This window comes from Syngnathoides biaculeatus, chromosome 11, assembly GCF_019802595.1.
Source record: "Syngnathoides biaculeatus isolate LvHL_M chromosome 11, ASM1980259v1, whole genome shotgun sequence".
Classification (NCBI taxonomy): Eukaryota; Metazoa; Chordata; class Actinopteri; order Syngnathiformes; family Syngnathidae; genus Syngnathoides; species Syngnathoides biaculeatus.
This window is the reverse complement of record NC_084650.1, coordinates 6,840,455-6,866,695: the sequence shown is the minus strand read 5'-3', so window position 1 is coordinate 6,866,695 and position 26,241 is coordinate 6,840,455. Positions and strand designations below refer to the sequence as shown.

The window sequence follows — 26,241 nt, the reverse complement described above, 5'->3', positions numbered from 1 at the left end:
AAAAGATGTCCCATTGGTGTGTCAGAAGAATTTAAGGTGGAGGTTGGAGTGCATCAGGGTTCTGCGCTGAGCCCCTTCCTGTTTGAGGTAGGAATGGAAAGGCTGACAGACGAGGTTTGGCTGGATTCCCCTCGGACCATGTACGCAGATGATATTGGGATCTGCAGTGAAAGCAGGGAACAGGCGAAGGAACAGTTAGAAAGATGGAGGTACGCACCGGAAGGGAAAGGAATGAAGATTAGCCGAAGTAAAACAGAATATATGTGCGTGAATGAGAGGGGCGGAGGAGGAAGAGTGAAGCTCCAGGGAGAAGAGATAACGAAGGTGGACGACTTCAAATACTTGGAGTCAACAATACAGAGCAATGGTGAGTGTGGTAAGGAAGTGAAGAAACGGGCCAAGCGGGGTGGAACAGTTGGCGGAAGGTGTCTGGTGTTCTATGTGACGGAAGAGTATCCGCCAGGATGAAGGGCAAAGTTTATATAACAGTAGTCATTATGTACGTATTAGAGATTGTGGCTCTGAAGAAACAACAGGAAGCAGAACTTGAGGTAACAGAAATGAAGATGCTGAGGTTGTCGGTTGGCGTGAACAGGTTGGATAGGACGAGAAATGAGCTCATTAGAGGGACACCAAAGTTGGATGTTTTGGAGACAAGGTTAGAGAGAGCAGACTTCGATGGTTTGGACATGTTCATAGGCAAGAGAGTTAGTATGTTGGTAGAATGCGCTGAGGATGGAGCTGCCAGGCAAAAGAGTGAGAGGAAGACCAAAGAAAAGGTTGATGGATGTTGTGAGGGAGGACATGAGGACAGTGGGTGTTAGAGAGGAGGATGCAGGAGATAGGCTTCGATGGAAAAAGATGACACGCTGTGGCGACCCCTCACGGGACAAGCTGAAAAAAAAGAAGAAAGAAGAAGCCTCTGAGTGATATTAAAATTGATTTGATGATTTAAAACCTTTGTATATGATAGGTATGAAAACAAAATGTTCAGTTATACTACTTTTTCAACGGCACTGTAACAGGAGGGGTCCACGAACTCACCCTTGAGGGACCCCATAGATCATTGTCATTCGTTAAGATTGAGCACTTCCATTAGTTATAAAGTACCTCCTTTCCTCCAGGTAGGATCTCAACGATTTCAGGACCGTTCAATTTACTCCTACCCATGTTTCCAACCTGTTGAGCAGAACATTAGGAGCTACTGTATCAGAAGCCGCACTGAGATCCAAAAAGACCAAAATTTACACTTTTCCTGGGTCAGTATTCAACCTTATACCCTTAGCACTTTGACAAGAGCCGATTTTGTACTGTGATGAGTTCGGAAACCTCATTAAAATTTGTCAAAAAGTTCATTTAAATTCAAGAAATTGCTGAGTTGATTAATACAACTTTCTCAACAATCTTGACGATCAATGGAAGATTTGAGAGGAGTCTATAGCTTATTAACATGGAATCATCCAGTGTTCTGTTTTTTAGAAAAAGCTTAACAGCAGCTACTTGGAGAGGTTTGGCAAAGTCGCCAGACTGAAGTGAGCCATTTATTATTTGCTGCAAATCAGCTAGTACTGATTTCACAATAGTTTTGCAAAAGTCAGACGGTAATGAGTCAAGACACCTCGTTCATGGTTTCAGCTGCTGAACAATTTTCTCGAAAGTTTTTTTCATCAAATTCTGACATGCGAGAATGTTTTTTCCCTGGGTGACTTCAGATGTAGTATAATTTTATCATTTTTCTGATTTGTGCTGATATTTAACATGAAGCATTGTGTTTTTCATAAAAATAACAGCCAAAGTCATTGCATTTATCAGTTGTTATGAGTGTGTGTGTGGGGGGGGGCAGCAAACAGGGTGCAAGTATTGTTGAAGTTCTTATGATTTCAGAAAAGTGTTGCTGTATCGCCCCAACTAAGTCTTTGTTAAAATGAAAAGACACCGTCTGTAGAGGTTATAGTAGTACAGCATGTCCCCAAAAAATGTATACATACAGTGAAGAAAATTAGTATTTGAACACTCTGCTATAATGCAAGTTCTCCCACTCAGAAATCATGGAGGGGTCTGGAATTTTCACCGTAGTTGCATGTCCATTGTGAGGGAGACAATCGAAAAATAATCCAGATATCACAATGTATGATTTTTTAACCATTTATTTGTGTGATACAGCTGCAAATGAGTTTTTGAACATCTGTCTATCAGCTAGAATTCTGACCCACAGAGACCTCTTAGTCCGCCTTTAAAAGTCCACCTCCACTTCATGTATTATCCTGAATCAGATGCACCTGTGTGAGGTCGTTGGCTGCAGAAAGAAACATGTCCACCCCATACAATCAGTAAGACCCAAACTTGTAACATGGCCAAGACTACAGAGCTCTCCAAAGACACCAAAGACAAAATTTTACAACTCCACACGGCTGGAAAGGGCTACGGAGAAATTGCTATTCAGATTGGTTAAAAAGGATCCACTGTTGGAGCAATCATTACAAAATGGAAGAAGCTAAACATGACGGTCAATCTCAATCAGAGTGGAGCCCCATGCAAGATATCACCTCGTGTGGTCTCAATGATCCTTACAAAGGTGAGGAATCAGCCCAGGACTACAAGACAGGACTTGGTCAATGACCTGAAAAGAGCTGGGACCACCATTTCCAAGGTAACTGTTGGTAATACACTAAGACGTCATGGTTTGAAATCATGCGTGGCACTGAAGGTCCCCCTGCTTAAACCAGCACATGTCAAGGCCCCTCTCAAGTTTTCCAATGACCATTTGGATAATACAGAGGAGTCATGGAAGAAAGCCTTGTGGTAAGGTGAGACGAAAATTTAACTTTTTGGTCATAATTTCACTAACCGTCTTTGGAGGAAGACAAATGATGAGTTCCATCCCAAGAACACCATCCCGACTGTGAAGCATGGGGCTGTTAGAATCATGCTTTGGGGGTATTTTTCTGCACATGGGACACGACGACTGCACTATATTAAGGAAGGATGACTGCGGCCATGTATTGTGAGATTTTGGGGAACAACCTCTTTCCCTCAGTCAGAGCATAGAAGATGGGTCGTGGCTGGGTCTTTCAACATGACAATGACCCGAAGCACACAGCCAGGAAAACCAAGGGGTGGCTCCGTAAGAAGCATATCAAGGTTCTGGCATGGCCTAGCCAGTCTCCAGACCTAAACCCAAAAGAAAATCTTTGGAGGAAGCTGAAACTCCATGTTTCTCAGCGACAGCCCACAAAATTGTCTGATCTCGAGAAGATCTGTTTGGAGCTGTGGGCCAAAATCCCCCCTGCAGTGTGTGCAAACCTGGTGAGCAAATGAAGGAAACGTTTCTTCTTTTTGTTCTTTTTCTTTTAGCTTGTCCCGTTAGGGGTCGCCACAGCGTGTCATCTTTTTCCGTCTAAGCCTTTCTCGTGCATCCTCCTCTCTAACACCCACTGTCCTCATGACCTCCCTCAAAATATCCATCAACCTTTTCTTTGGTCTTCCTCTCGCTCTTTTGCCTGGCAGTTTCATCCTCACCCCCCTCCTACCAACATTCTCACTCTCTCACCTCTGAACATGTCCAAACCATCGAAATCTACTCTCTCTTGTCTTGTCTCTAAAACATCCAACTTTGGCTGTCCCTCTAATGAGCTAATTTCTAATCCTATCCAACCTGTTTACACCAAGTGAGAACCTCAGCATCTTCATTTCTGCTACCTTAAACTCTGCTTCCTGTTGTTTCTTCAGGGCCACCCTCTCCAATCCGTACATCATGGCCGCCCTCACCACTGTTTTATAAACTTTGCCCTTCATCCTGGCGGATACTCTTCTGTCACATAGAACACCAGACACCTTCCGCCAACTGCAAAACGTTTGACCTCTGTAATAGCAAACAAAGGCTACTGTACCAAATATTAACATTTGGTTTTCTCAGGTGTTCAAATACTTATTTGCAGCTGTATCACACAAATAAATTGTTAAAAAAAAATCATACATTGTGATTTCTGCATTTTTCTTTTTAGACTCTCTCTCTCACAGTGGACACGCACCTAGAATGAAAATTTCAGACCCCTCCATTATTTTTAAATGGGAGAATATAGCAGGGTGTTCAAATATTTATTTTCTTCACTGCACTTGATAAAATATTTGTAAATTCTTTTACATGTTAAAAATTATTCAAATTATAATAAGCATCAGGTTTGAAATTATTTAAAGTGTGTATACATTTTTTGAGACACTGTACATCCATCCATCCATCCATTTTTTTATTGCTTATGCTCACGAGGAATGCGGGAGTGCTGGAGCCTATCCCATCTGTCAAAGCGTAGGAGGCGGGGTACACCCTGAACTGGTTACCAGCCAATCACAGGGCACATTGAGACATACAGCTGCACTGTGAGCACCTCAGAACTGTGAGGCTTACTCAGAGTCCTCAACTTCGACTCGGCCATGGGTACAGTTCATCACTCCCTCTTATTTGGTTTTCATTTGTCATTAAACAATACCAACTAAATAACTAGATTCAGTTCATAAAGAGCAATGTGGGATGTTGACACACTCTTTCCTCCTACCTAATCTAAATGAAGAAGACTTTACATCTTGCACATCTCTGACTCTTATCAGGAATAGTTCCTATAAACAGAAATGTATCTTGTTCTTTGATCTTTTTTCTTTGTTGGGAATGTCGTACCAGGGCAGCACCGATTGCCGGTACAGTCTTGGCTACTCCTTACACTGCTTTATTCTAAGTCAAATGTATCTTGGTTTTGCTGCTGTTTTATCTTGCATCAAATATTGTCACGAATATGGAACGAAGGGGTTGGACCCAAATGCAGAACTCTATGTCGAAGGTGGTTTTATTCCAGGCTGAGGTGATACACAGGTAAACAGCTGCCCCCCCCCCCCCAAAAAAAAAAAAGACAAAGGCACAAAAACACGTGTCAAATTACACTGGAGGGGAGGTTTTAGTGAAAAATCCAAGGTGTTGTTGAAAGATTGAATAGTTTCTTCAACTGTGGATCAGTCGAATGCAACAAGTGAGCACTTTTGATAAAAGTAGCGGCAGTCATTGTAATCCCAAATCAATGCGCGCATGTCCAAAGTGGCCACATGCAGTCATTCAGGGTTGGCAGCTGCACAGCTGTCACATGTCCGGGTGGCGCCCCAAGACACGCAACGCGTGGCGGATCGAGGGGAAAGTCGACTTTTTGGTCACACGACTTTGCAGCAGGATGGACAGCGAAGAGGAAACCGTGAAAAGGTCCTGGAAGGTAGGACAATAGCAGAGATCCGTCGCATTTGAATTACCTGAGTTGGCGACGGCAAAAAAATCATCCAGCAACAGTCCACACCTCTGCTCGATTGTGGGCCGCCGCGCCAAGAGGTCGATTTTGACAGCAAATCCGCCTGACAGGCGCTACAGAGCGGTATGGATTTCTCTAGACTGCTGCTGCATCGCCGTGCTGGAAGGGCGTACTGCACGAAAACGACTTCACTCAATGAGTACTGTGCATGTCTTGTCTACATCGCTCAGAAACTTTTTCTTTCAGCACACATAGTGACAAAATCTCAAACGAGGAATACTTGAATGGACGCTTGTTGGAATTTGTTTACCCCTCAGTCTTGTCCAGCCTCAAAGGTGGCAAAACGTGTAGAAGTAGGAGAAGTACAGCAATACTGTTTTCTCGCTGCATTTCGGTTCCCACAGCTGGAATTAAATTTTGGTAAAATAAACGCGTCCCATCCTAAAACAAAACTGAAAACACACACATGCAAGGAGCTCATCATTCAAACATTTTACAAGGAATAAAATGTCAAAAGTGTTCAGTACTACTGTATTATATTTTCAAGAGTGTAAAGGTTTTATAAAGTGTTTATATGATAGGGGGCACGGTGGATCAGCTGGAAAGCGTTGGCCTCACAGTTCTGAGATCCCGGGTTCAATCCCGGCCCCGCCTGTGTGGAGTTTGCATGTTCTTCCCGTACTTGCGTGGGTTTTCTGCGGGCACTCCGGTTTCCTCCCACATCCCAGAAACATGCAACATTAATTGGACACACTAAATTGCCCCTAAGTGTGATTGTCAGTGCAATTTGTCTCGATGTGGCCTGTGATTGGCTGGCAACCAGTTCAGGGTGTACCCTGCCTCATGCCCGTTGACAGCTGAGATAGGCTCCAGCACTCCCCGGTACCCTTGTGAGGCTAAGCAGTGAAGAAAATGGATGGATGGATGGAAGTATATGATAGAGGTTAATTGTCAGTCTGCCTGGAATAAAACCATTCTCGACATCTTGTCACTGCCTCGGAGTCCTGTATTTGGGTCCACCCCTTGTCCCATGTTCTGACAGAATGAACTCACCACAACAGGACCCAGCGGGAAAAATGCGGCGTTGCCAGTCACACTGTCGGTCTGCCTCCCAGCGCACTCAGCCTGCCGACCAAGCGTCCCCTCTCCAAGTGGGCTGTCTTTTTGTCCTCTCATTCTGTGTCATCTGCGCCACTCACATTTTATGATAATCTTCCACCCCAACTCCTTCAATGCCATTTATTTTATTAGACTGTTTTTTCTCATTTTGAGGAGGATCTTGACTTATGACTGCTATCCTGATTCTGACTCCAATATAGATTTTTTTTCCCTCCCTATTTTTACTCCAAGTCAATTTCTGGTACCTCTCCCCGTCTCTGGCCCCTGTGTGCCTAAGCTCAAGTCCTCTTCCTTCCGACCTGCATGGTGGCCAGCCGAGGTGTCCAAGTAGAGCTCAGCTTTATGCCTCCTGCTTCACTCTGCTCGGGCCACACCATCCCAGTTCACCTTCCCGAGTCCCTGTGCACTCTGCCCCTCTCGTATCCCCTCCAACCAAGCCTCAATGGATGAACCTGCACACCCACAGTCGGCTCTTTCTCATGTCTCGGCGGAGCCAGACCGCTCCCACCCACCTCTTGACCCTGCCTCGGCGGAGCATGACCACCTTCAGCCACCTATCGAACATGCCTAGGCGGTGTTTGACCCCAGCTGCCTCTCACCCATGCCTCGGCGGTGCTCGCCTCCGGCCGCCTCTCGACCCTGCCTCAGCGGTTTTCGACAGGCAGCATCCGCCGCCTCTCGCTCCTGCCTTGTCCTATGCACCAAACAGTCAAACCCATCTCCCTAAGAGAGGCTACCCTCTCGTTCTCCAGTGTACAGGCGCCAAGCTTGGGGGGTGAACAATAAGTATACCCACCCATGCTTAGCGCCACTCACAAGAGGCAACTCCATAGTGGAAGAAAGTCCAACCCCTCTTAAGAGGACTTCCATCAGAGCCCAAGGACTTCCACCAGAGCCCAAGCGGTGTCTTGGGGTGAGTCAGACTAGATCTAGTCGGAGTTTCTTCACCGTGCGCGCCAGCTTGGCCTCCTTCGCTGCCAAAGAAGTGATGTTACACATTCCGAGAGCCAAATTCTGTAGCCGGGGATCAGATCGCCAAGGCCCCTGCCTGAGGCCGCTGCCCAGCTTGCATTTCAACTGACCCCTATTGCCCCTCCCACAGGTGGTGAGCCCATGGAGAGGGGGACCCATGTTACCCTTCCCATGGGCCCGGCCACCAGACACTCCCCTTTGAGCCCCACCTTGTGGTCTGGCTCCAGAGGTGGGCCCCTGTGACCCGTGTCCGGACAAAGAAAACCTTGATCCATTTAAGTCTTTCATCATAGGAGTCTTACAACTGTGCTTTGTCTGGTCCCCGACCTAGGACCTTTTGGTCATGGGTCACCCTAGCAGGGACTTGAAGCCCCTGAAAACCTGGCTCTTAGGATCATTGGCACATACAAACCCCTCCACCATGTTAAGGTGGAGGGGAACTATATGACAGGCATGCTGCTTATCCTGGGAGCTTCCAAACAAAGATGTTAAGATTAAGATAAAACTTTCAACATTGCAATATGAAATACTGTTTCAGAAACATGCTGAAAGGCATTTCAAGTCCATTGTTGAAGTGTGTACTATTCAAAGTGGTGATGATTATTTTATCCTTTACTGAAAATGAATAGCGCCTCCAAATATTGGTTACTGGCCTCCTTGACTACTAATAATCAGTATCTATATTGGCCCTGGAAAAAAAATTGCAGCCTGTCTATAACTGTTGTTGGCTTGTCCCAGCGTGGTTTGCTACAAGTAATTCATGAGATTTCTTTGGCACAGTTTTATGCCCTCCTTGACCCGCCCCCGCCCCACAAACACACACTATAAGATAAATAAACAAATCCAAGCTTGCGACTGGTGTTAACTTTTTTCAGGGTTCCTAGATTAATTATCTCCCAATTCTAGCTATTGCTGTTGGGGCAATGTTAGTCCAGTAATGTACTTCCTGTCTGGAGATTTGTCACTGATTCACATTTCTACATTAACATTGTTCAACTGTATAAATGTTGAAGTTTTCAATAAACATGGTGAAACACAACGGCTTATCTACTACTCTCAATTTGCTGCAAAAGGATTGTGAATACTGTAATAAATGTACAAATAAATTTCAAAAAGCTGAAAAAGGTAAGACAATTGAATCTGATGTTAATGGTGAATATATATATATATATATATATATATATATATATATAACATGCACATCAATTGGTTCCTTGGTTCTAATTGTGTTGTTTTCAACTACTTAAAGATCTTACTTAGTGTTGGCCATTGAGACTCGAGCAACGATTGGAACTGGGAACTCGCGTCCTGGCTTTACCGACATCGTTCAAATTAAAAATTTTCAGTTTCCAGTTTCGATGTCCGTCGACCCCAAAGAAAAAGTGGTGAAAACCAAAGAAGAGAAAGCATGAAGATGAGCTTGTGCTCAAGAGCGGTCAACAAAATTCTGCCTTACCTTTGTTCAAATTTATGACCAGCTGGAATAACATGAGATTGTGCAAAGGAGGCTTTCCCGATGTGAAGTGTTTGATGTGCTCCCAGCCTCCCTCTTCCTCGTGCAGAGCTTCAGTGAACTCAATTCTGTTAGTTGGGTGAGTGAAACGATAAAATACAGCGATGTCAACATTGAGGCAGCTAACAAGGTAAATGGTTGCTTGCACTTTATCATTGATTTTTAGAGTTCATTTTACTTTTCAAACCAACCCAAGAGCTGATGACACAACAAGGTTAACGTTGAGCTAAAACTTCGCTGTCGCAACTTGACATCACAATGTATGGGACAGAATTCACATCACCATTGACTCAGTATTAGAAAATGTAACCTTGTGCATCGTCAGTGGGTAAGGAAAGGACTCAACTTTTTATAGCATTTATACCATTTAAAAAAAAAAACAGTGCTGAGTTCTGCTGCTGAGTTCTAATCCTTCAAAATAAAGGCTGCAAGCTGAAAACAGCAAGTTAAATTTAAACTTGGACACATAAACCATTTGACATGATAAAATAGTCGCAAATAACTGTTTTAACAATGCTATGTTTAACTTTTAATTGAAACATTATTCATGAATTCTAAGGCAATTGATTTCATACCACACTTTGACTTTTAGTCAAATTATCATTTTAGGTTATGCTGCAGGCTCCTAAGAGAATGGATGTTTATAATTTGGAGATCCTTTTTTAAACCATACAAAGTTTTTTGACCGAGCCCCGTCAAAGAATCTGAATTGAGAATCATTTGGAACCGGAGTCGAAATAAGGCACCCGAATTCGGACTGGAATCTCTCAAATTCAAACGATGCCCTAACCCTATTCTTACCTGAAAATCCAATATTGCATCAGAACCAGGTATTCATAGATGGAGACAGAATTGAAGTGAGGCCCAGGATGTGATTTAGTAAATGATATTGTAATTAGCTTCATGCACCATAGATCTGAAGGATCAGGTCTTTACTGCTGTTTGTCTGTCTGATCACAATGTTTTCAACTCATTTATAGCCAGACTGATAAGCATGTGGACTAGTAACCTTTGGAAAAATCACTTGAACCACACTCTTCTTTTCCTTCTTCCTCCCACCATTTTGCACAGCTACTACACCAGGAACGCTGTAAGTTACTATGTCTTGGCTGGGACTGCCTCCAGAAAGTAAGTGCAGTACAGTTTTGATACAAATATAATGAAAATGAAAGAAAGTGTTCAGAAACTGGTTTGGGCTTTCGATTATGCTTTTCATGTGGTCTGGTTGATAAAAATAATTAGTGTAAGCACAATGTTTTTGAGGTTTTGTCATCATTCTAGGGCCACTCTCCAAACTGGCATTATCAATTGACCCCAACGATCGCAAACCATATAAACTGCTTCCCAGGAGCCAGTTGACATGAGCGTAACATTGCCCCTACGGCCACAGCTGAAATCCCGAGCCAGTGGAACCAGAATATCCACACTGGCTGATTATTGGGGCACTCACGAGGATTTGCGCCAATGCTGTCTGCACAAATGGCAAAAGAACATACCACTTATCAATCAAATCAAAAGCCTTCGTCATTACATGCTGAGCTTACAATGAAAGGATGAGTGTTTCTCTGCAAGGTGCAATAAAATAGAACAAAAATTAAAGAACATCTTGGGTAAAAACAATAGATAAAACATCAAGATACAGTTATTGCTAAAATAAATAAATGCACAAAAGTGCTGTTCCATAATATTCATTACAATACTATTATTTTAGTGGTTTGAGTTCAAGGAGTTGATGGCTCTGGGGAAAAAGCTGTCCTTGAATCTGGTTGTCCATGTTTTGTAGGACCTGTACCACCTGCCAGAGGGCAGCAGGTTAAACAGGTGATAACCAGGATGTAAAGAGTCCTTTACAATATTATTGGCTCTGCTGTGATAACGGGAGTTGGCAATGTCCTCTCTGGAGGGCAGAGAGCAGTCGGTGATCTTCTAGGCACTGTTCACCATTCTTTGCATAGCTTTCCTGTCCGCTGCTGTCCATTCAGCATACCACACTGTTATGCAGTATGTGAGGATGCTCTCCATGGTGGTTCTATAGAAGGCCTGCAGGAGCTGAGCTTCCAAGTGTTTCTTCCTGAACACTCTCAGGAAATCGAGTCACTGCTGGGCCTTTTTCACCCTCGCAGTGGTATTTACAGTCCATGTGAGTTTGCCCGTGATGTAGACTCCCAGAAAATTTGAAGGAGTGGACCCTCTCCACACACTCCTCATCGATGAACAGTGGGACCGGACGACGCCACACTTCAGGAAATCCAGGATGATTTCCTCTGTCTTTGTTCAGTGTAAGGTTGTTTGCAGAACACCACTTTGACAATTTACCAAACTCGTCTGTAGGCAGACTCATCTCCTCCCGAGATGAGCCCAATCACGGTGGTATCATCAGCAAACTTGATAACAGAGTTGCTGCGATTGGCTGGTATGCAGTCATATGTGTACAGGGCTCAGTATACAGCCTTTGGTGGACCCAGAACTGAGGGTGATTGAAGAAGAGAGGTGTGGGCCAAGTCTGACAGATTCTGGACGGTTTGTGAGGAAGTCTTTTAATCTAGCAGCAGATGGAAGGAGATAGTCCAAGGAGGGAGAGTTTGTCAACCAAAATACCTGGGATGATGGTATTAAAGACTGAACTAAAGTTTATGAAAAGCATCTTGACGTCCAGTGAAGAAAATAAGTATTTGAACACCCTGCTATATTGCAAGTTATACCACTTAGAAATCATGGAGGGGTCTGAAATTTCCATCATAGGTACATGTCCACTGTGAGAGAGATAATCGAAAAAGAAAAATCCAGAAATCACAATGTATGTTTTTTTTAACGATTTATTTGTGTGATACAGCTGCAAATAAGCATTTGAACACCTGAGAAAAACAATATTATTATTTGGTTCAGTAACCTTTTTTTGCAATTGGAAATTTCCTGTAGTTGTTCACCAGGTTTGCACACACTGCAGGAGGGATTTTGGCTCACTCTTCCACATAGATCTTCTCTAGATCAGACAGGTTTCTGGACTGTCACTGAGAAACACGGAGTTTCATCTCCCTCCAAAGATTTTCTATTGGGTTTAGGTCTGGAGACTGGCTAGGCCACGCAAGAACCTTGATATGCTTCTTACAGAGCCACTCCTTGGTTTTCCTGGCTGTGTGCTTCGGGTTATTGTCATGTTGAAAGACCCAGCCATGACCAATCTTCAATCTTCTGACCGAGGGAAAGAGGTTGTTCCCCAAAATATTACAATACATGGCCGTGGTCGTCCTCTCCTAAATACAGTCCAGTTGTCCTGTGCCATGTGCAGAAAAATGCCCCCAAAGCATGATGCTAGCACCCCCATGTCTTCCTCCAAACACGGTTAGTAGAATTGTGACCAAAAAGTTTCGGTGTCATCTGACCACAAACCATTCTCCCATGACTCCTCTGTATCACCCAAATGGTCATTAGCAAACTTAAGACTGGCATTGACGTGCTGGTTTAAGCAGGGGAACCTTCCGCGCCATGCATGATTTAAAACGATGACGTTTTAGTTATTACCAATAGTCACCTTGGAAACGGTGGTCCCAGCTCTTCTCAGGCCTGTCGTGTAGTCCAGGGCTGATTCCTTACCTTTCTAAGGATAATTGAGACCCCACTCATGAGGTAATATCTTGCATGGGCCTCGACTCCGATTTGAGATTGACCGTCATGTTTAGCTTCTTCTATTTTCTAATGATTGCTTCAACAGTGGACCTTTTTTCACCAAGCTGCTTGGCAATTTCTCCGAAGCCCTTTCCAGCTGTGTGGAGGTGTATAATTTTGTCTCTGGTGTCTTTGGACAGCTCTTTGGTCTTGGCCATGTTACAAGCTTGAGTCTTACTGATTGTATGGGGTGGACAGGTGTCTTTATTCAGTTAACGACCTCACACCGGTGCATCTGATTCAGTATAATACATGGAGTGGAGGTGGAGCTGAGCGTCAAAATTGACCCCTCCATAGAAATTGCGCAATCCGCGTCACTGACCAATCAGAGGACAGGGATCTGCATAAACCACGCCCCTTTTTGGAATCGCAGTTTTCTCAGACAATGCTGCATGGTCCAGTACTGCTTCTGTTGGCGTTTTATCGCGTATTTGGGTTCTTTAACAATAGATATGGTTAAGAGGTGTAGTCACGGACTTTATAATAGTGACGACAGGTATCCTGAAAGGCTACTTGGTGGAGTTCAATTCGTACCCTTTCCAAAACAGAAGACCCAGTTCGAAAAATGTCTTTGATGGATCAAACTTTGGGGCAGACCGGATCATCAACTGAATCCATCTAAAATCAACCGGAACAGAAGACCGAGTACGAAAAATGTCTTCGATGGATAAAACTTCCAGGAAGACTGCATGATCAACTGAATCAACCGGAACAGATATGTTTGCACGAAGGTAAGTCCTACATTTGATTTTCAATACATGTCTTATATAAATGAATTAGCAGTCCTTCGCTTGCATAATATTGATACGTGTGGATGATTGACACACTTGATCTGTGTTGAGGGATATTTTGCGATGATCTGACTGCACAAACGTGTCCCATTGTTCGCGGCTAATTAGCTAAGCTAAACCGGACGAGCAGTCCTAAAAGCCTTCGACATGCACCGAGACACCAAGACTGAAGGAAGGATGTTTGAGGACACTAAAGTAGTGATTGTCGTACTCAGTCGGGACTTACGTAGGTTCGGCACTAATTCAAGAAAAATTATATAGGGGAGCGCGTGATGTTACACAAAGAAAACGAGAGAAACAACTCGTAAATCAAGCCTCGCCTCCTTTTCCTTCATATGGCGGTTCACAAACGGCTATACAGATACATACACAGATTCTGCACACAAGTGTGATATGTAACACGAAAATAGGAAACTGTCAATAACGAATTCGTCTTTGGGTTGTAATATATTATATTATGTGGCTTCTCGGTCTTCCTCTGACTCTGGAAAGATCTTGAGCTAATATCAATGGTTTCTCCGTCGATATGGATGTAAATAACATTGAAATACCCCTCGCTGAAATACTTGAAGCCCTGCTGTCTGCTTTTCAACGATATTTCACTGTTAGCTAAGAATGTGTGTGAGAAATCAGCCGGTAAATGGGACAGTTTCGCTCTATTCTTTTCTTGCTGCGCCGCCCTTTTTGCTAATTGTTTGTCTGACGTAGGCGCACGTGGCGTGACGTCACTTCAGGAGGCGTGGTTAAGTGCCCTGTACGGAGGGGTCAATTATAGCTGATACAGGTGTTCAAATACTTATTTGCAGCTGTATCAAGTAAATGGTTAAAAAAAAAACATACATTGTGATTATCTCTGTCAGAGTTGACATGCACCTACGATGAAAATTTCAGACCCCTCCATGATTTCTAAGTGGGAGACCTAGCAATATTGCAGACTCAGGACAGAAGTAAGTATCTGTGAGCAACAGTATGGTTTCATGCCTACAAAGAATACCACTGATGCATTGCCTTGAGGATGCTCGTGGAAAGGTACAGAGAAGGTCAGAAGGAGCTACATTGTGTCTTTGTCGATCTAGAGAAAGCCTATGACAGAGTACCAAGAGAGGAACTGTGGTACTGCATGCATAAGTCTGGTGTGGCAGAGAAATATGTTAGAATAGTACAGGACATGTATGATGGCAGCAGAACAATGGTGAGGCGTGGCTTAGGTGTGACAGAAGAATTTAAGGATGAGGTGGGACTGCATCAGGGATCAACTCTGAGCCCCTTCCTGTTTGCAGTGGTAATGGATAGGCTGACAGACGAGGTTAGACTGCAATCCCCTTGGACCATGATGTTTGCAGATGATATTGTGATATGCAGTGAAAGCAGGGAGCAGGAGGAGGAACAATTAGAAAGATGGAGACATGCACTGGAAAGGAGAGGAATGAAAATTAGCCGAAGTAAAACAGAATATATGTGCGTGAATGAGAGGGGCGGAGGGGGAAGAGTGAGGGTACAGGGAGAAGAGCTAGCATGGGTGGACAATTTCAAGTATTTAGGGTCAACAATCCAGAGCAATGGCGAATGTGGTAAGGAAGTGAAGAAACTGGTCCAAGCAGGTTGGAACAGCTGGCGGAAGCTGTCTGGTGTGTTATGTGACAGAAGAGTCTCTGCTAGGATGAAGGGCAAAGTTTGTGGTGAGGCTGGCCATGATGTACGGATTAGAGACGGTGACGCTGAAGAAACAACAGGAAGCAGAACTGGAGGTACCAGAAATGAAGATGTGGAGGTTCTCGCTCAGAGTGAGCAGGTTGGACAGGATTAGAAATTAGCTCATTAGAGGGACAGCCAAAGTTGGATGTTTTGGAGACAAGGTTAGAGAGAGCAGACTTCGATGGTTTGGACATGTTCAGAGGCGAGAGAGTGAGTATATTGGTGGTAGGGTGCTGAGGATGGAGCTGCCAGGCAAAAGAGTGAGAGGAAGACCAAAGAGAAGGTTGATGGATGTTGTGAGGGAAAACATAAGGGCAGTTGGGGTTAGAGAGGAAGATGCATCAGATAAGATGAAAAATGCTGACACGCTGTGGCGACCCCTCACGGGGAAAGCTAAAAGAAAAAGAAGTTCAAATACTTATTTTCTTCACTATAGTTCCCTTGGCGTTCCAGATGGTTCAGTGCAGTGTGGAGAGCTATTGTGATAGCATCCTGGGTGGACTGTAAGGGGTTGGGTGAGGGAGGAAGTGAGCCCCTTATGTGGTGTGCAACCAGCCTCTCAAAGCACTTCATGATCACAGGTGTGACTGCAACAAGGCCTATATATCATTTCGACTTTGGGGATGATTGTTGCTGATTTCAGGCAGGAGGGAATGGTTAAATTGTTGCAGGGATCTGTTGACGATTTTTGTGAAAACACCCGTCAGCTGATGAGCAGAGGCGTTCAGTACCTTCCCCAGCACTCAGTCTGGGGCAGCAACATTCCTGGTATTTACAGTCCTGAGCACACCTCTCACTTCATGTTCTTAAAGCGTCAGTGTGCTGCCGATGGGAGGTGGTTGTGATGAGCCTGGGTTTGCGCTGTCAATCTCAAAACAGGCAAAAAAATGGTTTAGTTTCTCTGACAGCGAGGTGTCTGTGTTTCCGGCACACATCTTGTTTTACTGTTGTTGTAATTATCTTTGTTTGAGCCATTATTGGTTTACGTAGGGGGATGTATGTGGGTGTGAGGGTGACACAGACATGGTTGGATCCAACAAGAATGGGGAGGAGGGAAGCTCTATATGCATGTTTAATGTTAAAGTAAACATGGTTGAGGATTTTGTCTCCTCTGGTGGGACACATCACATACTGGACGAATTTGGGTAAGACAACCTAAAAACACATTTGGTTGCAGTCACCAGCAACAATCAATACACCGTCAGGGTGAGTGAGCTGCTGTTTGTTTGCAGTCACGAGCAGACAGCTAATTGCTCCGCTAACGTTAGCGTCCAGCGGGATATAAACAGCTACCACGATGACTACTGTGAGCTCCTTCGGTTGATAAAAGGGTCTGCACGAGACTGCAAGGATCTCTAAATCAGGAGAACAGTGGGTATCGATGATTCTGCTGTTAGAACAGGATTCGTTGTGCACATAGACACACAGCTCCCCAACGCGTATTCTTACTGGAGTCTTTGGTTCTGTCTTGTCGATGTAGCGTGCAGCCTGCTAACAAAACTGCGGCATCAGGGATTTGTGGATGTAGCCACATCTCCGTGATGAAAATATTACTGCAATTACGGACAAAGCTCCTCATGGCTTGTCGTAATTCCAATTCGTCCATTTTGTGGGTCATGGATCTTGAATTGTTTAAAAAGATGTTTGGAAGTGCAGGTCTGTGAGGTTGCTTCCTTAGCTTAGCAGCCAGCCTCTGTTTTGCTAACACTCCCTGTGCCTCCGCCGTCGCTTGCTGAGAGCGGGTATCCAAGGAGATCCTGGTGGTCTCGCAATGTCCTCCGGAATGTTTACCTTTTGGTATTCCTTTGTTATTGATAAATTATGCTTCAGTCGCAGACCGATGAGGTCCTGGAAGCTATATATGACTGTGGCTTTACAGTAATCCACAAGTAGGGCCAAAATAATAATATAGAAAATGCACCAAACTGGGGAGCTAAGAGCCGCTGCACCTGTGCGCGCCGCCATCTTCAAATATACTGTAAAATGTATAAATGTTACAGTAAGTACGAAGGTTTTTTTTTTCCTTTATAAGGTATTTACAACACCAAATTTGATAAATTGGCACAATGGGGGGAAAAAAAAACCTCTACACAAAATGGCCCGTCTCTTAATTTGTACAAAGAACAACATATATCCACATAGTGGTTGTAGAGTCACTGATGGCGTGGTGGTACAGACGCCTGACTTTGGACTAATTGTACTTTATTACTTTCTACCATTGAAACACTAGTGCAACATAGTCCATCCATTTTCTGAGCCACCTCTCCTTACAAGGGATGCAGGAGTGCCGGACCCTATCCCAGCTATTTACTGGCAGGAGGCGGGGTACACCCTAAACTGGTTGCCAGCCAATCGCAGGACACATGGAGACAGACAACAGTCACACTCACAATCACACCTCGGGGCAATTTAGAGTCTCCAATGAATGCATGTTTTTGTGATGTGGGAGAAAACTGGAATGCCCAGAAAAAAAACAACACAAGCACGGGAAGAACATGCTAACCCCACATAGGTGGGGCCGGGATTTGAACCCTGAACCTCAGAACTTTGAGACCAACACCAGTTGCCCCAACATATGCCATCCAAATTTTTTTCTTAAACTTTAGCCTTTTGTTCAAGTAAGTCCATTTCAAAAGTTCCCTTGATTAGTTAATGATACTTTACGCCATGTTCCGATTTTATAATTCTTATCAAGGTCCGTAATTGACTGTGTTTAGGTCCACTGGATGAAGATGAACAACCTCATGGACAGTGCACACTGACCTACTCATCCAGCGATCGTTTTGAAGGACACTTCACTCACGGAGAGAAAAATGGAAAGGGAACATTTTTTTTCTTCGATAGAAGGTACTGTACTTTCATTCGAATATGTAGTGAACAGATTTTCATTGCTTCGATTTAACATTTGGAGTATCACAACTGGGTATTTATTCCCTCATAACGGGTCAGAATTGTACAAAGAACACTGCAAATAAGAACAATAGCCTGCATGTATTAGAAAAGTGTCAATGTGAAAAAACATTCGGGATTCCAAGTTGTTCATTGTAATATATGCTGTAATATAATAACTTAACAGTTATTAAACTATATACAGTGGAACCTTAGCCAATGAACTTCATTTATTCCGTGATTCTGTTTATAGGCCAAAATGTTAAACGAAGGTACCGTATCCTCACTACCGTAAGGTGCATCATATTACTGTAAATTCTACTGCAATTTCTGTATTTAACATGTACACATAGTGCATCGTATTATTGGGCGCAGGCATGGTGATGCCCACGAGGCAGTGAGGAGCAATTGCACCTTTATTTTTGTAAATATAACATGCATGCCCTTTTTGTTCACAATGACTGGTGGATGCTTTGCGGAACTATGGAGGTCCTTAGTGCCGCAGCAGCATGCTGGGAGCATGGAAATAGTATTAATATAATACAATATAAAATATAATGTTTTTTTTTTTTGTGCAGTGTGTGGTTAAAGTTGTAGTATAATGTAGAAAAAGTAAAACCACACAATGATAAAGAAGCAAAACAGTCAATAAACATGATCAAAGTTTGCTTAATTACTTCAAATTAATGAGGAAGATGTGCTAACCTGTAAGTTTGCCACCAGCTGACAATTTATGACACTGAGTCAGTTTACATGTAGTACAGGTAGAAGCACAACACAGATCCTTCTGTTCGTCCATGCCAAGACTATTCCTAAACCGAAAATACTACGTAAGTAGAGGCTAGTTTTGAATGGAGGTTTTGGATATAACCCAAAGTGTTTGTAAACTGGTTCGTGCATAACCCAAGGTTCCATTGTATACATGGATACCTTTCCAGACTCACCCACAATGGGTGAAAATCAAATGTACCCTTCAAACAGACTTTAAAGATATTTAAAAAAAAATACACTTCAGTGTAAAAAAACAACAACAACAAAAAACACTTTTTAGGCACAAGGTGCTCCATTCCCACATGTGAATTACAGTAAGCACGTGTACAGTCTCCAAAAAATGTTTGAAGACACTTGAAATATACATTCTGATTTTCCATAGTCAGGCTAAGGATGAGATTCACCCAGAGTTCCCTAAAGGCTCTGGATGTTGTGGGGCTTTCCTGGTTGGGACGCCTCTATATCATAGCATGAACATTGGGGACAGTACCTCTGGGGTGGTGGTCCCCATTTTTAAGAAGGGGGACCGGAGGGTGTGTTCCAACTATAGGGGGATCACACATCTCAGCCTCCCTAGTAAGGTCTATTCAGGGGTGCTGGAGAGGAGGGTTCGTCGGGAAGTCGGATCTCAGATTCAGGAGGAGCAATGTAGTTTTCGTCCTGGTCGTGGATCAGCTCTACACCCTGGGCGGGGTCCTTGAGGGTACATGGAAGTTCGCCCAACCAGTCTACATGTGTTTTGTGGATTTGGATAAGGTGTTCGACTATGTCCCTCAGGGAGTCCTGTGGGGGGTTCTTTAGGACTATGGGGTACCGAACCCCCTGATACAGTCTGTTCGATCCCTGTATGACCGGTGTCAGAGTTTGGTCCGCATTGCCGGCAATAAATCTGATTCGTTTCTGGTGAGAGTTGGACTCCGCCAAAGCTGCCCTTTGTCACTGATTTTGTTCAAAACTTTTATGGACAGATTCTCTCAGCGCAGCCGAGGCATTGAGGGTGTCCGGTTTGGTGGCCTCAGTATCGCACCTCTGCTCCTTGCAGATGATGTGGTTCTGTTGACTTCATCAAGTCGTGATCCCCAATGCTCACTGGAGTGGTTTGCAGCCGAGTGTGAAGCGGATGGAATGAAAATAAGCACCACCAAATCTGAGACCATGATCCTCAGTGTGCCCTCTCTGGGTTAGTCAATTTACCAGTCAATCTACGTTTCTACCCTCACCTATGACCAAGAGATGTGGGTCATGACTGAAAGAAAAAGATCCCAGATACAAGAAGCTGAAATGAGTTTCCTTCGCAGAGTGTCCGGGTTCTCCCTTAGACATAGGGTCAGAAGCTCGGTCATCCGGGAGTGGTATGTGATCCGGATGCCTCCCAGATGGCTCCCTGGTGAGGTGTTCCGGCCATGTCCCACCAGCAAAAGACCCCGGGGATGACCTAGAACATGCTGGAGAGACTGCCTCTCGGCTGGCCTGGGAATGCCTCGAGATCCCTCCGGAAGAGCTGGGGGAAGTGGCTGGGGAAAGGGAAGTCTCGGTATCCCTACTGAAGCTACTTCCCTAGCGACTCGACCTGGAGAAGCGATAGAAAATAGATGGATGGAGGCTAAGGAATTTCAGATTTGTGTGTTACATAGTTTTGCCGAGGGAGTAGCTTTTCCAACCAAACTGAAGGGGTGGATGAGAGCACACAGGTTCACATCAATGCTGTTCTTGTTCCACAGAGAGACCTAGCTATCTAGTCTAGGGTCTTTGAGTTTATCAGCCTATAGGATCAGACTATATAGCTCACAAATGATGGAGAATTAAAGTCCCTAGCCATCTTGTCAGAATTTGATCTTAATTGTTCTTAAAAAGAATGTACTTATATCATTAGACAGTAATATCATGATACAAAAGGCATAAAAACATCGGCACTACCGTTTGTTGAAATAGTTCTGGGGAAAATATCCATCCATCCATTTTCTGAGGTGGTTATCCTCATGAGGGTCGTGGGAGTGCTGGAGGCTATCTCAGCTGTCATCGGGCAGAAGGCAGGATACACCCTGAACTGGTTGACAGCCAATCACAGGGCACATGGAGAGAGAAAGCAGTCGCACTCACAATCACACCTGGGGGCAATTTAGAGGGTCCAGTTAAACGATGTTTTTGGGATGTGGGAAGATACTGGAGTGCCTGGAGAAACCCCATGGAGACACTGGGAGAACACGCAAACTCCACAAAGGCAGGGCCAGGATTTGAACCCTGTTCCTCAGAACACTGAAGCCAATGTTCTCCAGCTGCAACACCGTGTTGCCCTGGGAAAATTATATTCTGCTTAAAGTTTCACTGACACCAAAAACATGAAATTTAATATAATATTAACCAAAAAAAAAATCGTCCGGAATGGTATCATCCATTTGTTCAAAGCACGTCGTTATGTTGCCGTATATTGATTTTTCAATCACCAGCCATGAAAAATCTGTCAACTCTTTTGGGTTGAAGAAGAAGCCGGAAGTGACATATTTTGCAGAGATCTACAGCTGTGCAGTCGAGTGTCTTTACCTCTTGTACAGGCAAGAAATTAGCTTTTTTCTGCGTGTTAGCCAAAATGCCGACTTGTTGGATTTTGCTCTAATACTTGAGGATAGATTCACTCCTCACTTTCCAAAAGACCCGATTCGTCATGAAAAATGGATTGCACAGATGTAAATGACAAGAGCTTTGTGGGTTCCAAATGATACGTAGGTATGTATAGAGCTAGTAAAAAATAAATAAATAATAGGGTGGGGGGGAATAATTTGTCTCACAGTTTATAGCATATGTTACATGTGAATTTAGAATAAATCCCCTTGGTCAGTTGTATTTTGTTTCAAGTGTATGGAAGGTGCTCAATGCACCTTTTTGCCAATATAATACAGTTTTTAATGCAGAATTCAAATCTGAAATCCATGATGAAGAAAACTTTTTTTTTTTTTGATTATCGTCAAAAAATGATTGCACCGGGGTTGGGGAGGAGAAACGAGGTCTCCCCCCACTGCCCACTGGTGCCTGGGCACCCCTGACGCAAGTAATAAAATACATAAGAAAGGAAAATAAAGAGAAGAATAAAGAATGAATAACTACACTAACAATATAGACAGAGCTCTTAATTTCAATAACATCCATGATATTTACTTCGCTTGTCATGGATCCACCTGAGTACGCTACATACACAAGACTTGTAAAAGGGTTAGAAAATTGAACAATTATGGGCCAGTTATTTTAAATAGTTTATCGGCTCCCTCATCCTCCTCGTCTGTGTCTGTAGGGGAGTCTATTGTTAGTGGAGAAGTGATATGCATTTCATGTAAATATGGCTCAAAAACACATGGTAAAATGGCCCCGGTCGCTTCACTCACTTCTGAGATGTTTTCTTCCTCAGAAAGAGCTTTAGTCTCAGAAGGGGTGTCGGAAAAATCTGAAAATTGCTCTCGTTCATCTGCCACTGGATTCGGCACGGTGTGTTTTCAATGCCAGGGCTCCAGTGTGATACCTGCACATGACATCAGAGACAAATATGGCCACCACTGTGATGCGTATTGTGTCAAATCAGACTTTCGGAACTTTGCGCTTTTATAAAACGCTCCAAGATCACTTTTTCCGACTGGTATTATCATCAAAGTGATTAATATTATTTGTAGTTTTGATAACAATTCCTATTTCAATATGTGATTTTTGGTGTCAGTGGCACATAAATTCAAATAAAAAAAACTGAAAACACTGAGAGAGCAATGGATAGATAAAAATATTGCACGAATGGAATAAAAGCTGCCCTAACCTCTGCATTAAAAATATGCAATACAGCAGGACTGCGAACCAAGAACCATCATATAGGATTACTGTATCTGTAATCCATGATGATACGTTGCGGGGACTCATTGTTTCCAGACGTGTACCTTGGGACTCGCATTGTAGGCATTTTATTACGTTATAGTTATGGGCCTATAACATTTAAAAAATGGCAAATTTATTACGTTATAGGCTATCTTATGGGCTTCTACGTGTCACTGGTAATCCTCAGAATTCACTTTTTTTTTTTAAAGGGCAATATAGCTGTGAAAGACTATTAAAATGTCGTTTACATCTTACATCATCGCAAAATATGGTTCATATATATAAAAAAGTGTTGCAAACTTACTCACTCACCAAGTGTCAAATCAGCCCCTTCTTAAAATACTGTAAACACCTTCTACAGTCAGTAGTTCAGTCAATGTCACCATCAGTGTAGTAGCTGTATACAAGGGAAATCATGTCGTTCGTTCAGGTGATTGAATCAGGTGACCTTTGGCATTTCTCTGCCTCATTTACTCATCACCTTGGATGGCTTCTACGTGGATGATGTTCTTCAGGGTCATGGGGTGTATTCGTACGAAGACGGAGGGGTCATGCGTGGCACATACGTGGATGGTGAACTCAACGGGCCAGCTCAGGAGTGGGATAGAGAGGGTCGCCTGGTGTTCAAGGGCCAGTACAAAGACAACACCCGTTTCGGCAAATGCTGGGCATACTACCTTGTGAGTCATTTCCGGTTTACGGCCAAAAATCACACAAACGGGATTTTGAATAAATATTTTGGATGATGGTGTGCACTGTTACTGTATTTCTAGGATGGAGGCTGCGTGTTTGGTGAGGTGAATGAAGAGGGAGAGATGACTGGTGATTCGATAGCGTACGTCTACCCTGATGGACGCACAGCTCTTCATGGGAGTTTTGTGGAGGGAGAACTAATCCAAGCTCGTCTCACCACCCTGATGGTTACTGAGAATGGAAGACCGTATTTTGAGTTCACGCCTAGTGGTAAGCAGGCAGCCACGTCACCCCACGTTGTTTTAAATGCCAAACACATTTAACTGGCTACTAGCTATCAATTCTATCGTTTGGGTTGGTGGAAGATTATTTGTACGGTACGGAGTACGGTAGAATATCAGAAACCAAACAGACCAGACAAACCTCTAAACCAATCAAAGCATAATGTGCAATCTTTGCCAAATGTTTCTTTGTTCAAATAGTGGTTTTATGAACAAAGCCCAAGAAAGTTTCATTTATATATTTTTTATTTGTTGTTCTACATTAGAATGCCAAATTCAAATATTCTTTAAGTTGTTCTTAAAAAGTACTTGAATTGTTATGCTCTAATATCACTCTATCCGTCGCATAAAAAAACGACTGTTTGTCGTTTGGGAAAATATATTGTCCTGAAAAATTAAAATACAAAAACTAAGCACATATTATATTATATGAGAGAGAGAGAGAGTTAGAGAGAGAGACAGAGAGAGAGAGAGCAATGGATAACAAAACAGCCAATTTCCAGACCAGATTCCTCCTCGGCTACACAAGAATACTTTGATCTGAATGAGGTTCTTCAAGTTTGAAGACTGAGGGATTACTGTGGAGGTTTACAGTATCTCTTTTTTTTTATGATAAATTCAGGTTCCAGGGCTATGATTCAGACATCAGGGATCAAGGGACTTGCATAGTTTTAAAGTGTAAAATGGTATCTGCACTTACAGTATATCGTGCATTATCTAAACTGTACAGCACTTTAGAAAGTGCATACACATCCATGTAGGAAAGGACCAAGCACGGCCAAGCTCACTGCGAGGAATTTGGGAGTTTAGTGTCTTCCCTGAGAACACTTTGATAGCGGACAGTCAAAGCTGGGATAAAATATGGAGAATAAATGCAATAAAATCAAAATACTATTACATTTTCAAAAGGGAAACTTTTAATTTTGATCAAGTACCAATGTGATTGGGCAAAAAAAAATCTTCTCTGAGCAAAATCTTAGCATTACCAGAGGAATGGAAGCTATTATAGCTGGCCAATTACATTCTGTCTTCAAATTTCAGCTGTCAAAGTTTACTGTGTTCTACCACTTTTCTCCAAATAATGTATATAAAGCACAGACACCATTTTACAATCAAACTTAAATGCAATTCTCCCTTTTCAAGGCCCTATTTATACATATGACAAGTCCACATCCACTTCTATTGCTACTCATGCTCTGCTGCCAGACCCTTATGAGAGCCAGAGGTACTGTTCACCATCTTGAAATAACACTTTGAAGCAGAGAAGCAGGACTGTTCTGTACATCCTTAACAATATTCCCTTGTTTCTGTTCAGGGTGTTTGTAGCCGACTCCTTAATTCAAGGCGCTGGACAAGGTCTGTTTGCCAAGATAGATGCTGAAAGCGACACTGTGGTGGCCTTTTACAATGGAATACGAGTCACACACACTGAGGTAGGGAATCTCTTGGGATTATTGTGCATCCTCTTCCTGCAGCATTGATTTTCATTGCTTCTGTTTTCGAATCATCCTCAGGTGGATAACAGGGACTGGGCCTTGAACGGAAATATACTCTCACTGGACGAAGACACTGTGATCGACGTACCTCAGCCATTTGACTTGACAGAGCAATACTGTGCTTCTCTCGGTCACAAGGCAAACCACTCCTTTACCCCAAACTGCAAATACGATGTGTGAATACAAAAGCACTCGGACACTTTGACAATATGATTACATCTGAAAGTCTCCCCAATCCCTACCCACTCCAGGTTCGTTCACCCCCGTTTTGGGTCGATAAAATGCATCCGAACCATAAGGGCCATGCAGAAGGATGACGAGCTGACTGTTGCCTACGGCTACAATGACGAGGCAAATGGGAAGAATGGCCCCGAGGCCCCTGACTGGTACAAGCGGGAGTTAGACGTGTTCCGACATAGACAGGCGCTTCCCAAAGCCAATTAAGGCTACAGATCTTGGTTTTGGACAATACAAACACACTGCTGCTTGGGATTCACTTTGTACAATATTCACTGCAGGTGTAAATTGTACCACAAATACAGTATAAAAGGTTACTTTGCTGAACATGCTAGGCTAACTAATGTTTGGAGTCAGCAGCCTTTTGAGATTGTGGCAAGAACTATGCAAGATTAAAAACAAACAAACTGTGAAATCACAACTATTTCAATCTTCTCTGATGTTTGTTGAATTTAATTTCAGGATAGGGTATGAAACATTCCACCATTTAATTTTAAGTAGAATGTTTGTGGAATATAGATAAAGTGTCAATTTATTCCCTTATATTGCAATAGACAAAATAAAATACCTGTAATATATTTATTTTTCAAAACATTGTTTTGTAGAGACAAATTCTTACAGTTACAGTATTGTTCAAAATAATAGCAGTCCATTGTAACGACTCAGATTAATCCACGTTTTCATATTTTTTATTGCTACATTTCAAACAAGTTACCAGTAGGTACAGTAGATTCTCAGACAACCAACAAGACCCAGCATTCATGATAATGGCACTTTTAAGGCTGTGCAGTTGGGCAATTTGTTGAAAGGGGTGTGTTTTAAAAATAAAAAAGTGTGGCATTCAATCAGTGAGGTCATCAATTTTGTGAAAAACAGGTTTGAATCAGGTGGCTCCTATTTAAGGATGAAGACAGCACCTATTGAGCATGCATTTCTTCTTGAAAGCCTGAGGAAAATGCGTCCAACACACTGTTCAGAAGA

General features: G+C 43.1%; 1 protein-coding gene across 1 annotated transcript; it reads left to right on the top strand.

Moving 5' to 3' along the window:
- The first annotated feature begins 4 nt into the window (after positions 1-4).
- On the top strand, positions 5-26,089 carry setd7 (SET domain containing 7, histone lysine methyltransferase). The gene is made up of 8 exons (XM_061835858.1): positions 5-5,252; positions 17,759-17,888; positions 23,032-23,233; positions 23,327-23,516; positions 24,671-24,752; positions 24,843-24,960; positions 25,042-25,199; positions 25,275-26,089. Exons 1-8 carry the CDS (start codon positions 5,075-5,077, stop codon positions 25,465-25,467), a joined length of 1,251 nt encoding a protein of 416 aa, XP_061691842.1. The 5' UTR covers positions 5-5,074; the 3' UTR covers positions 25,468-26,089.
- Positions 26,090-26,241: the final 152 nt, after the last annotated feature.

Coding starts and splice junctions, on each gene's coding strand:
- setd7 (XM_061835858.1), top strand. CDS start 5,075: ATGTCCAAAGTGGCCACATGCAGTCATTCAGGGTTGGCAGCTGCACAG. Junction 23,234..23,326: donor AATGCTGGGCATACTACCTT/GTGAGTCATTTC, acceptor CTGTATTTCTAG/GATGGAGGCTGCGTGTTTGG. Junction 24,753..24,842: donor GACCCTTATGAGAGCCAGAG/GTACTGTTCACC, acceptor GTTTCTGTTCAG/GGTGTTTGTAGCCGACTCCT.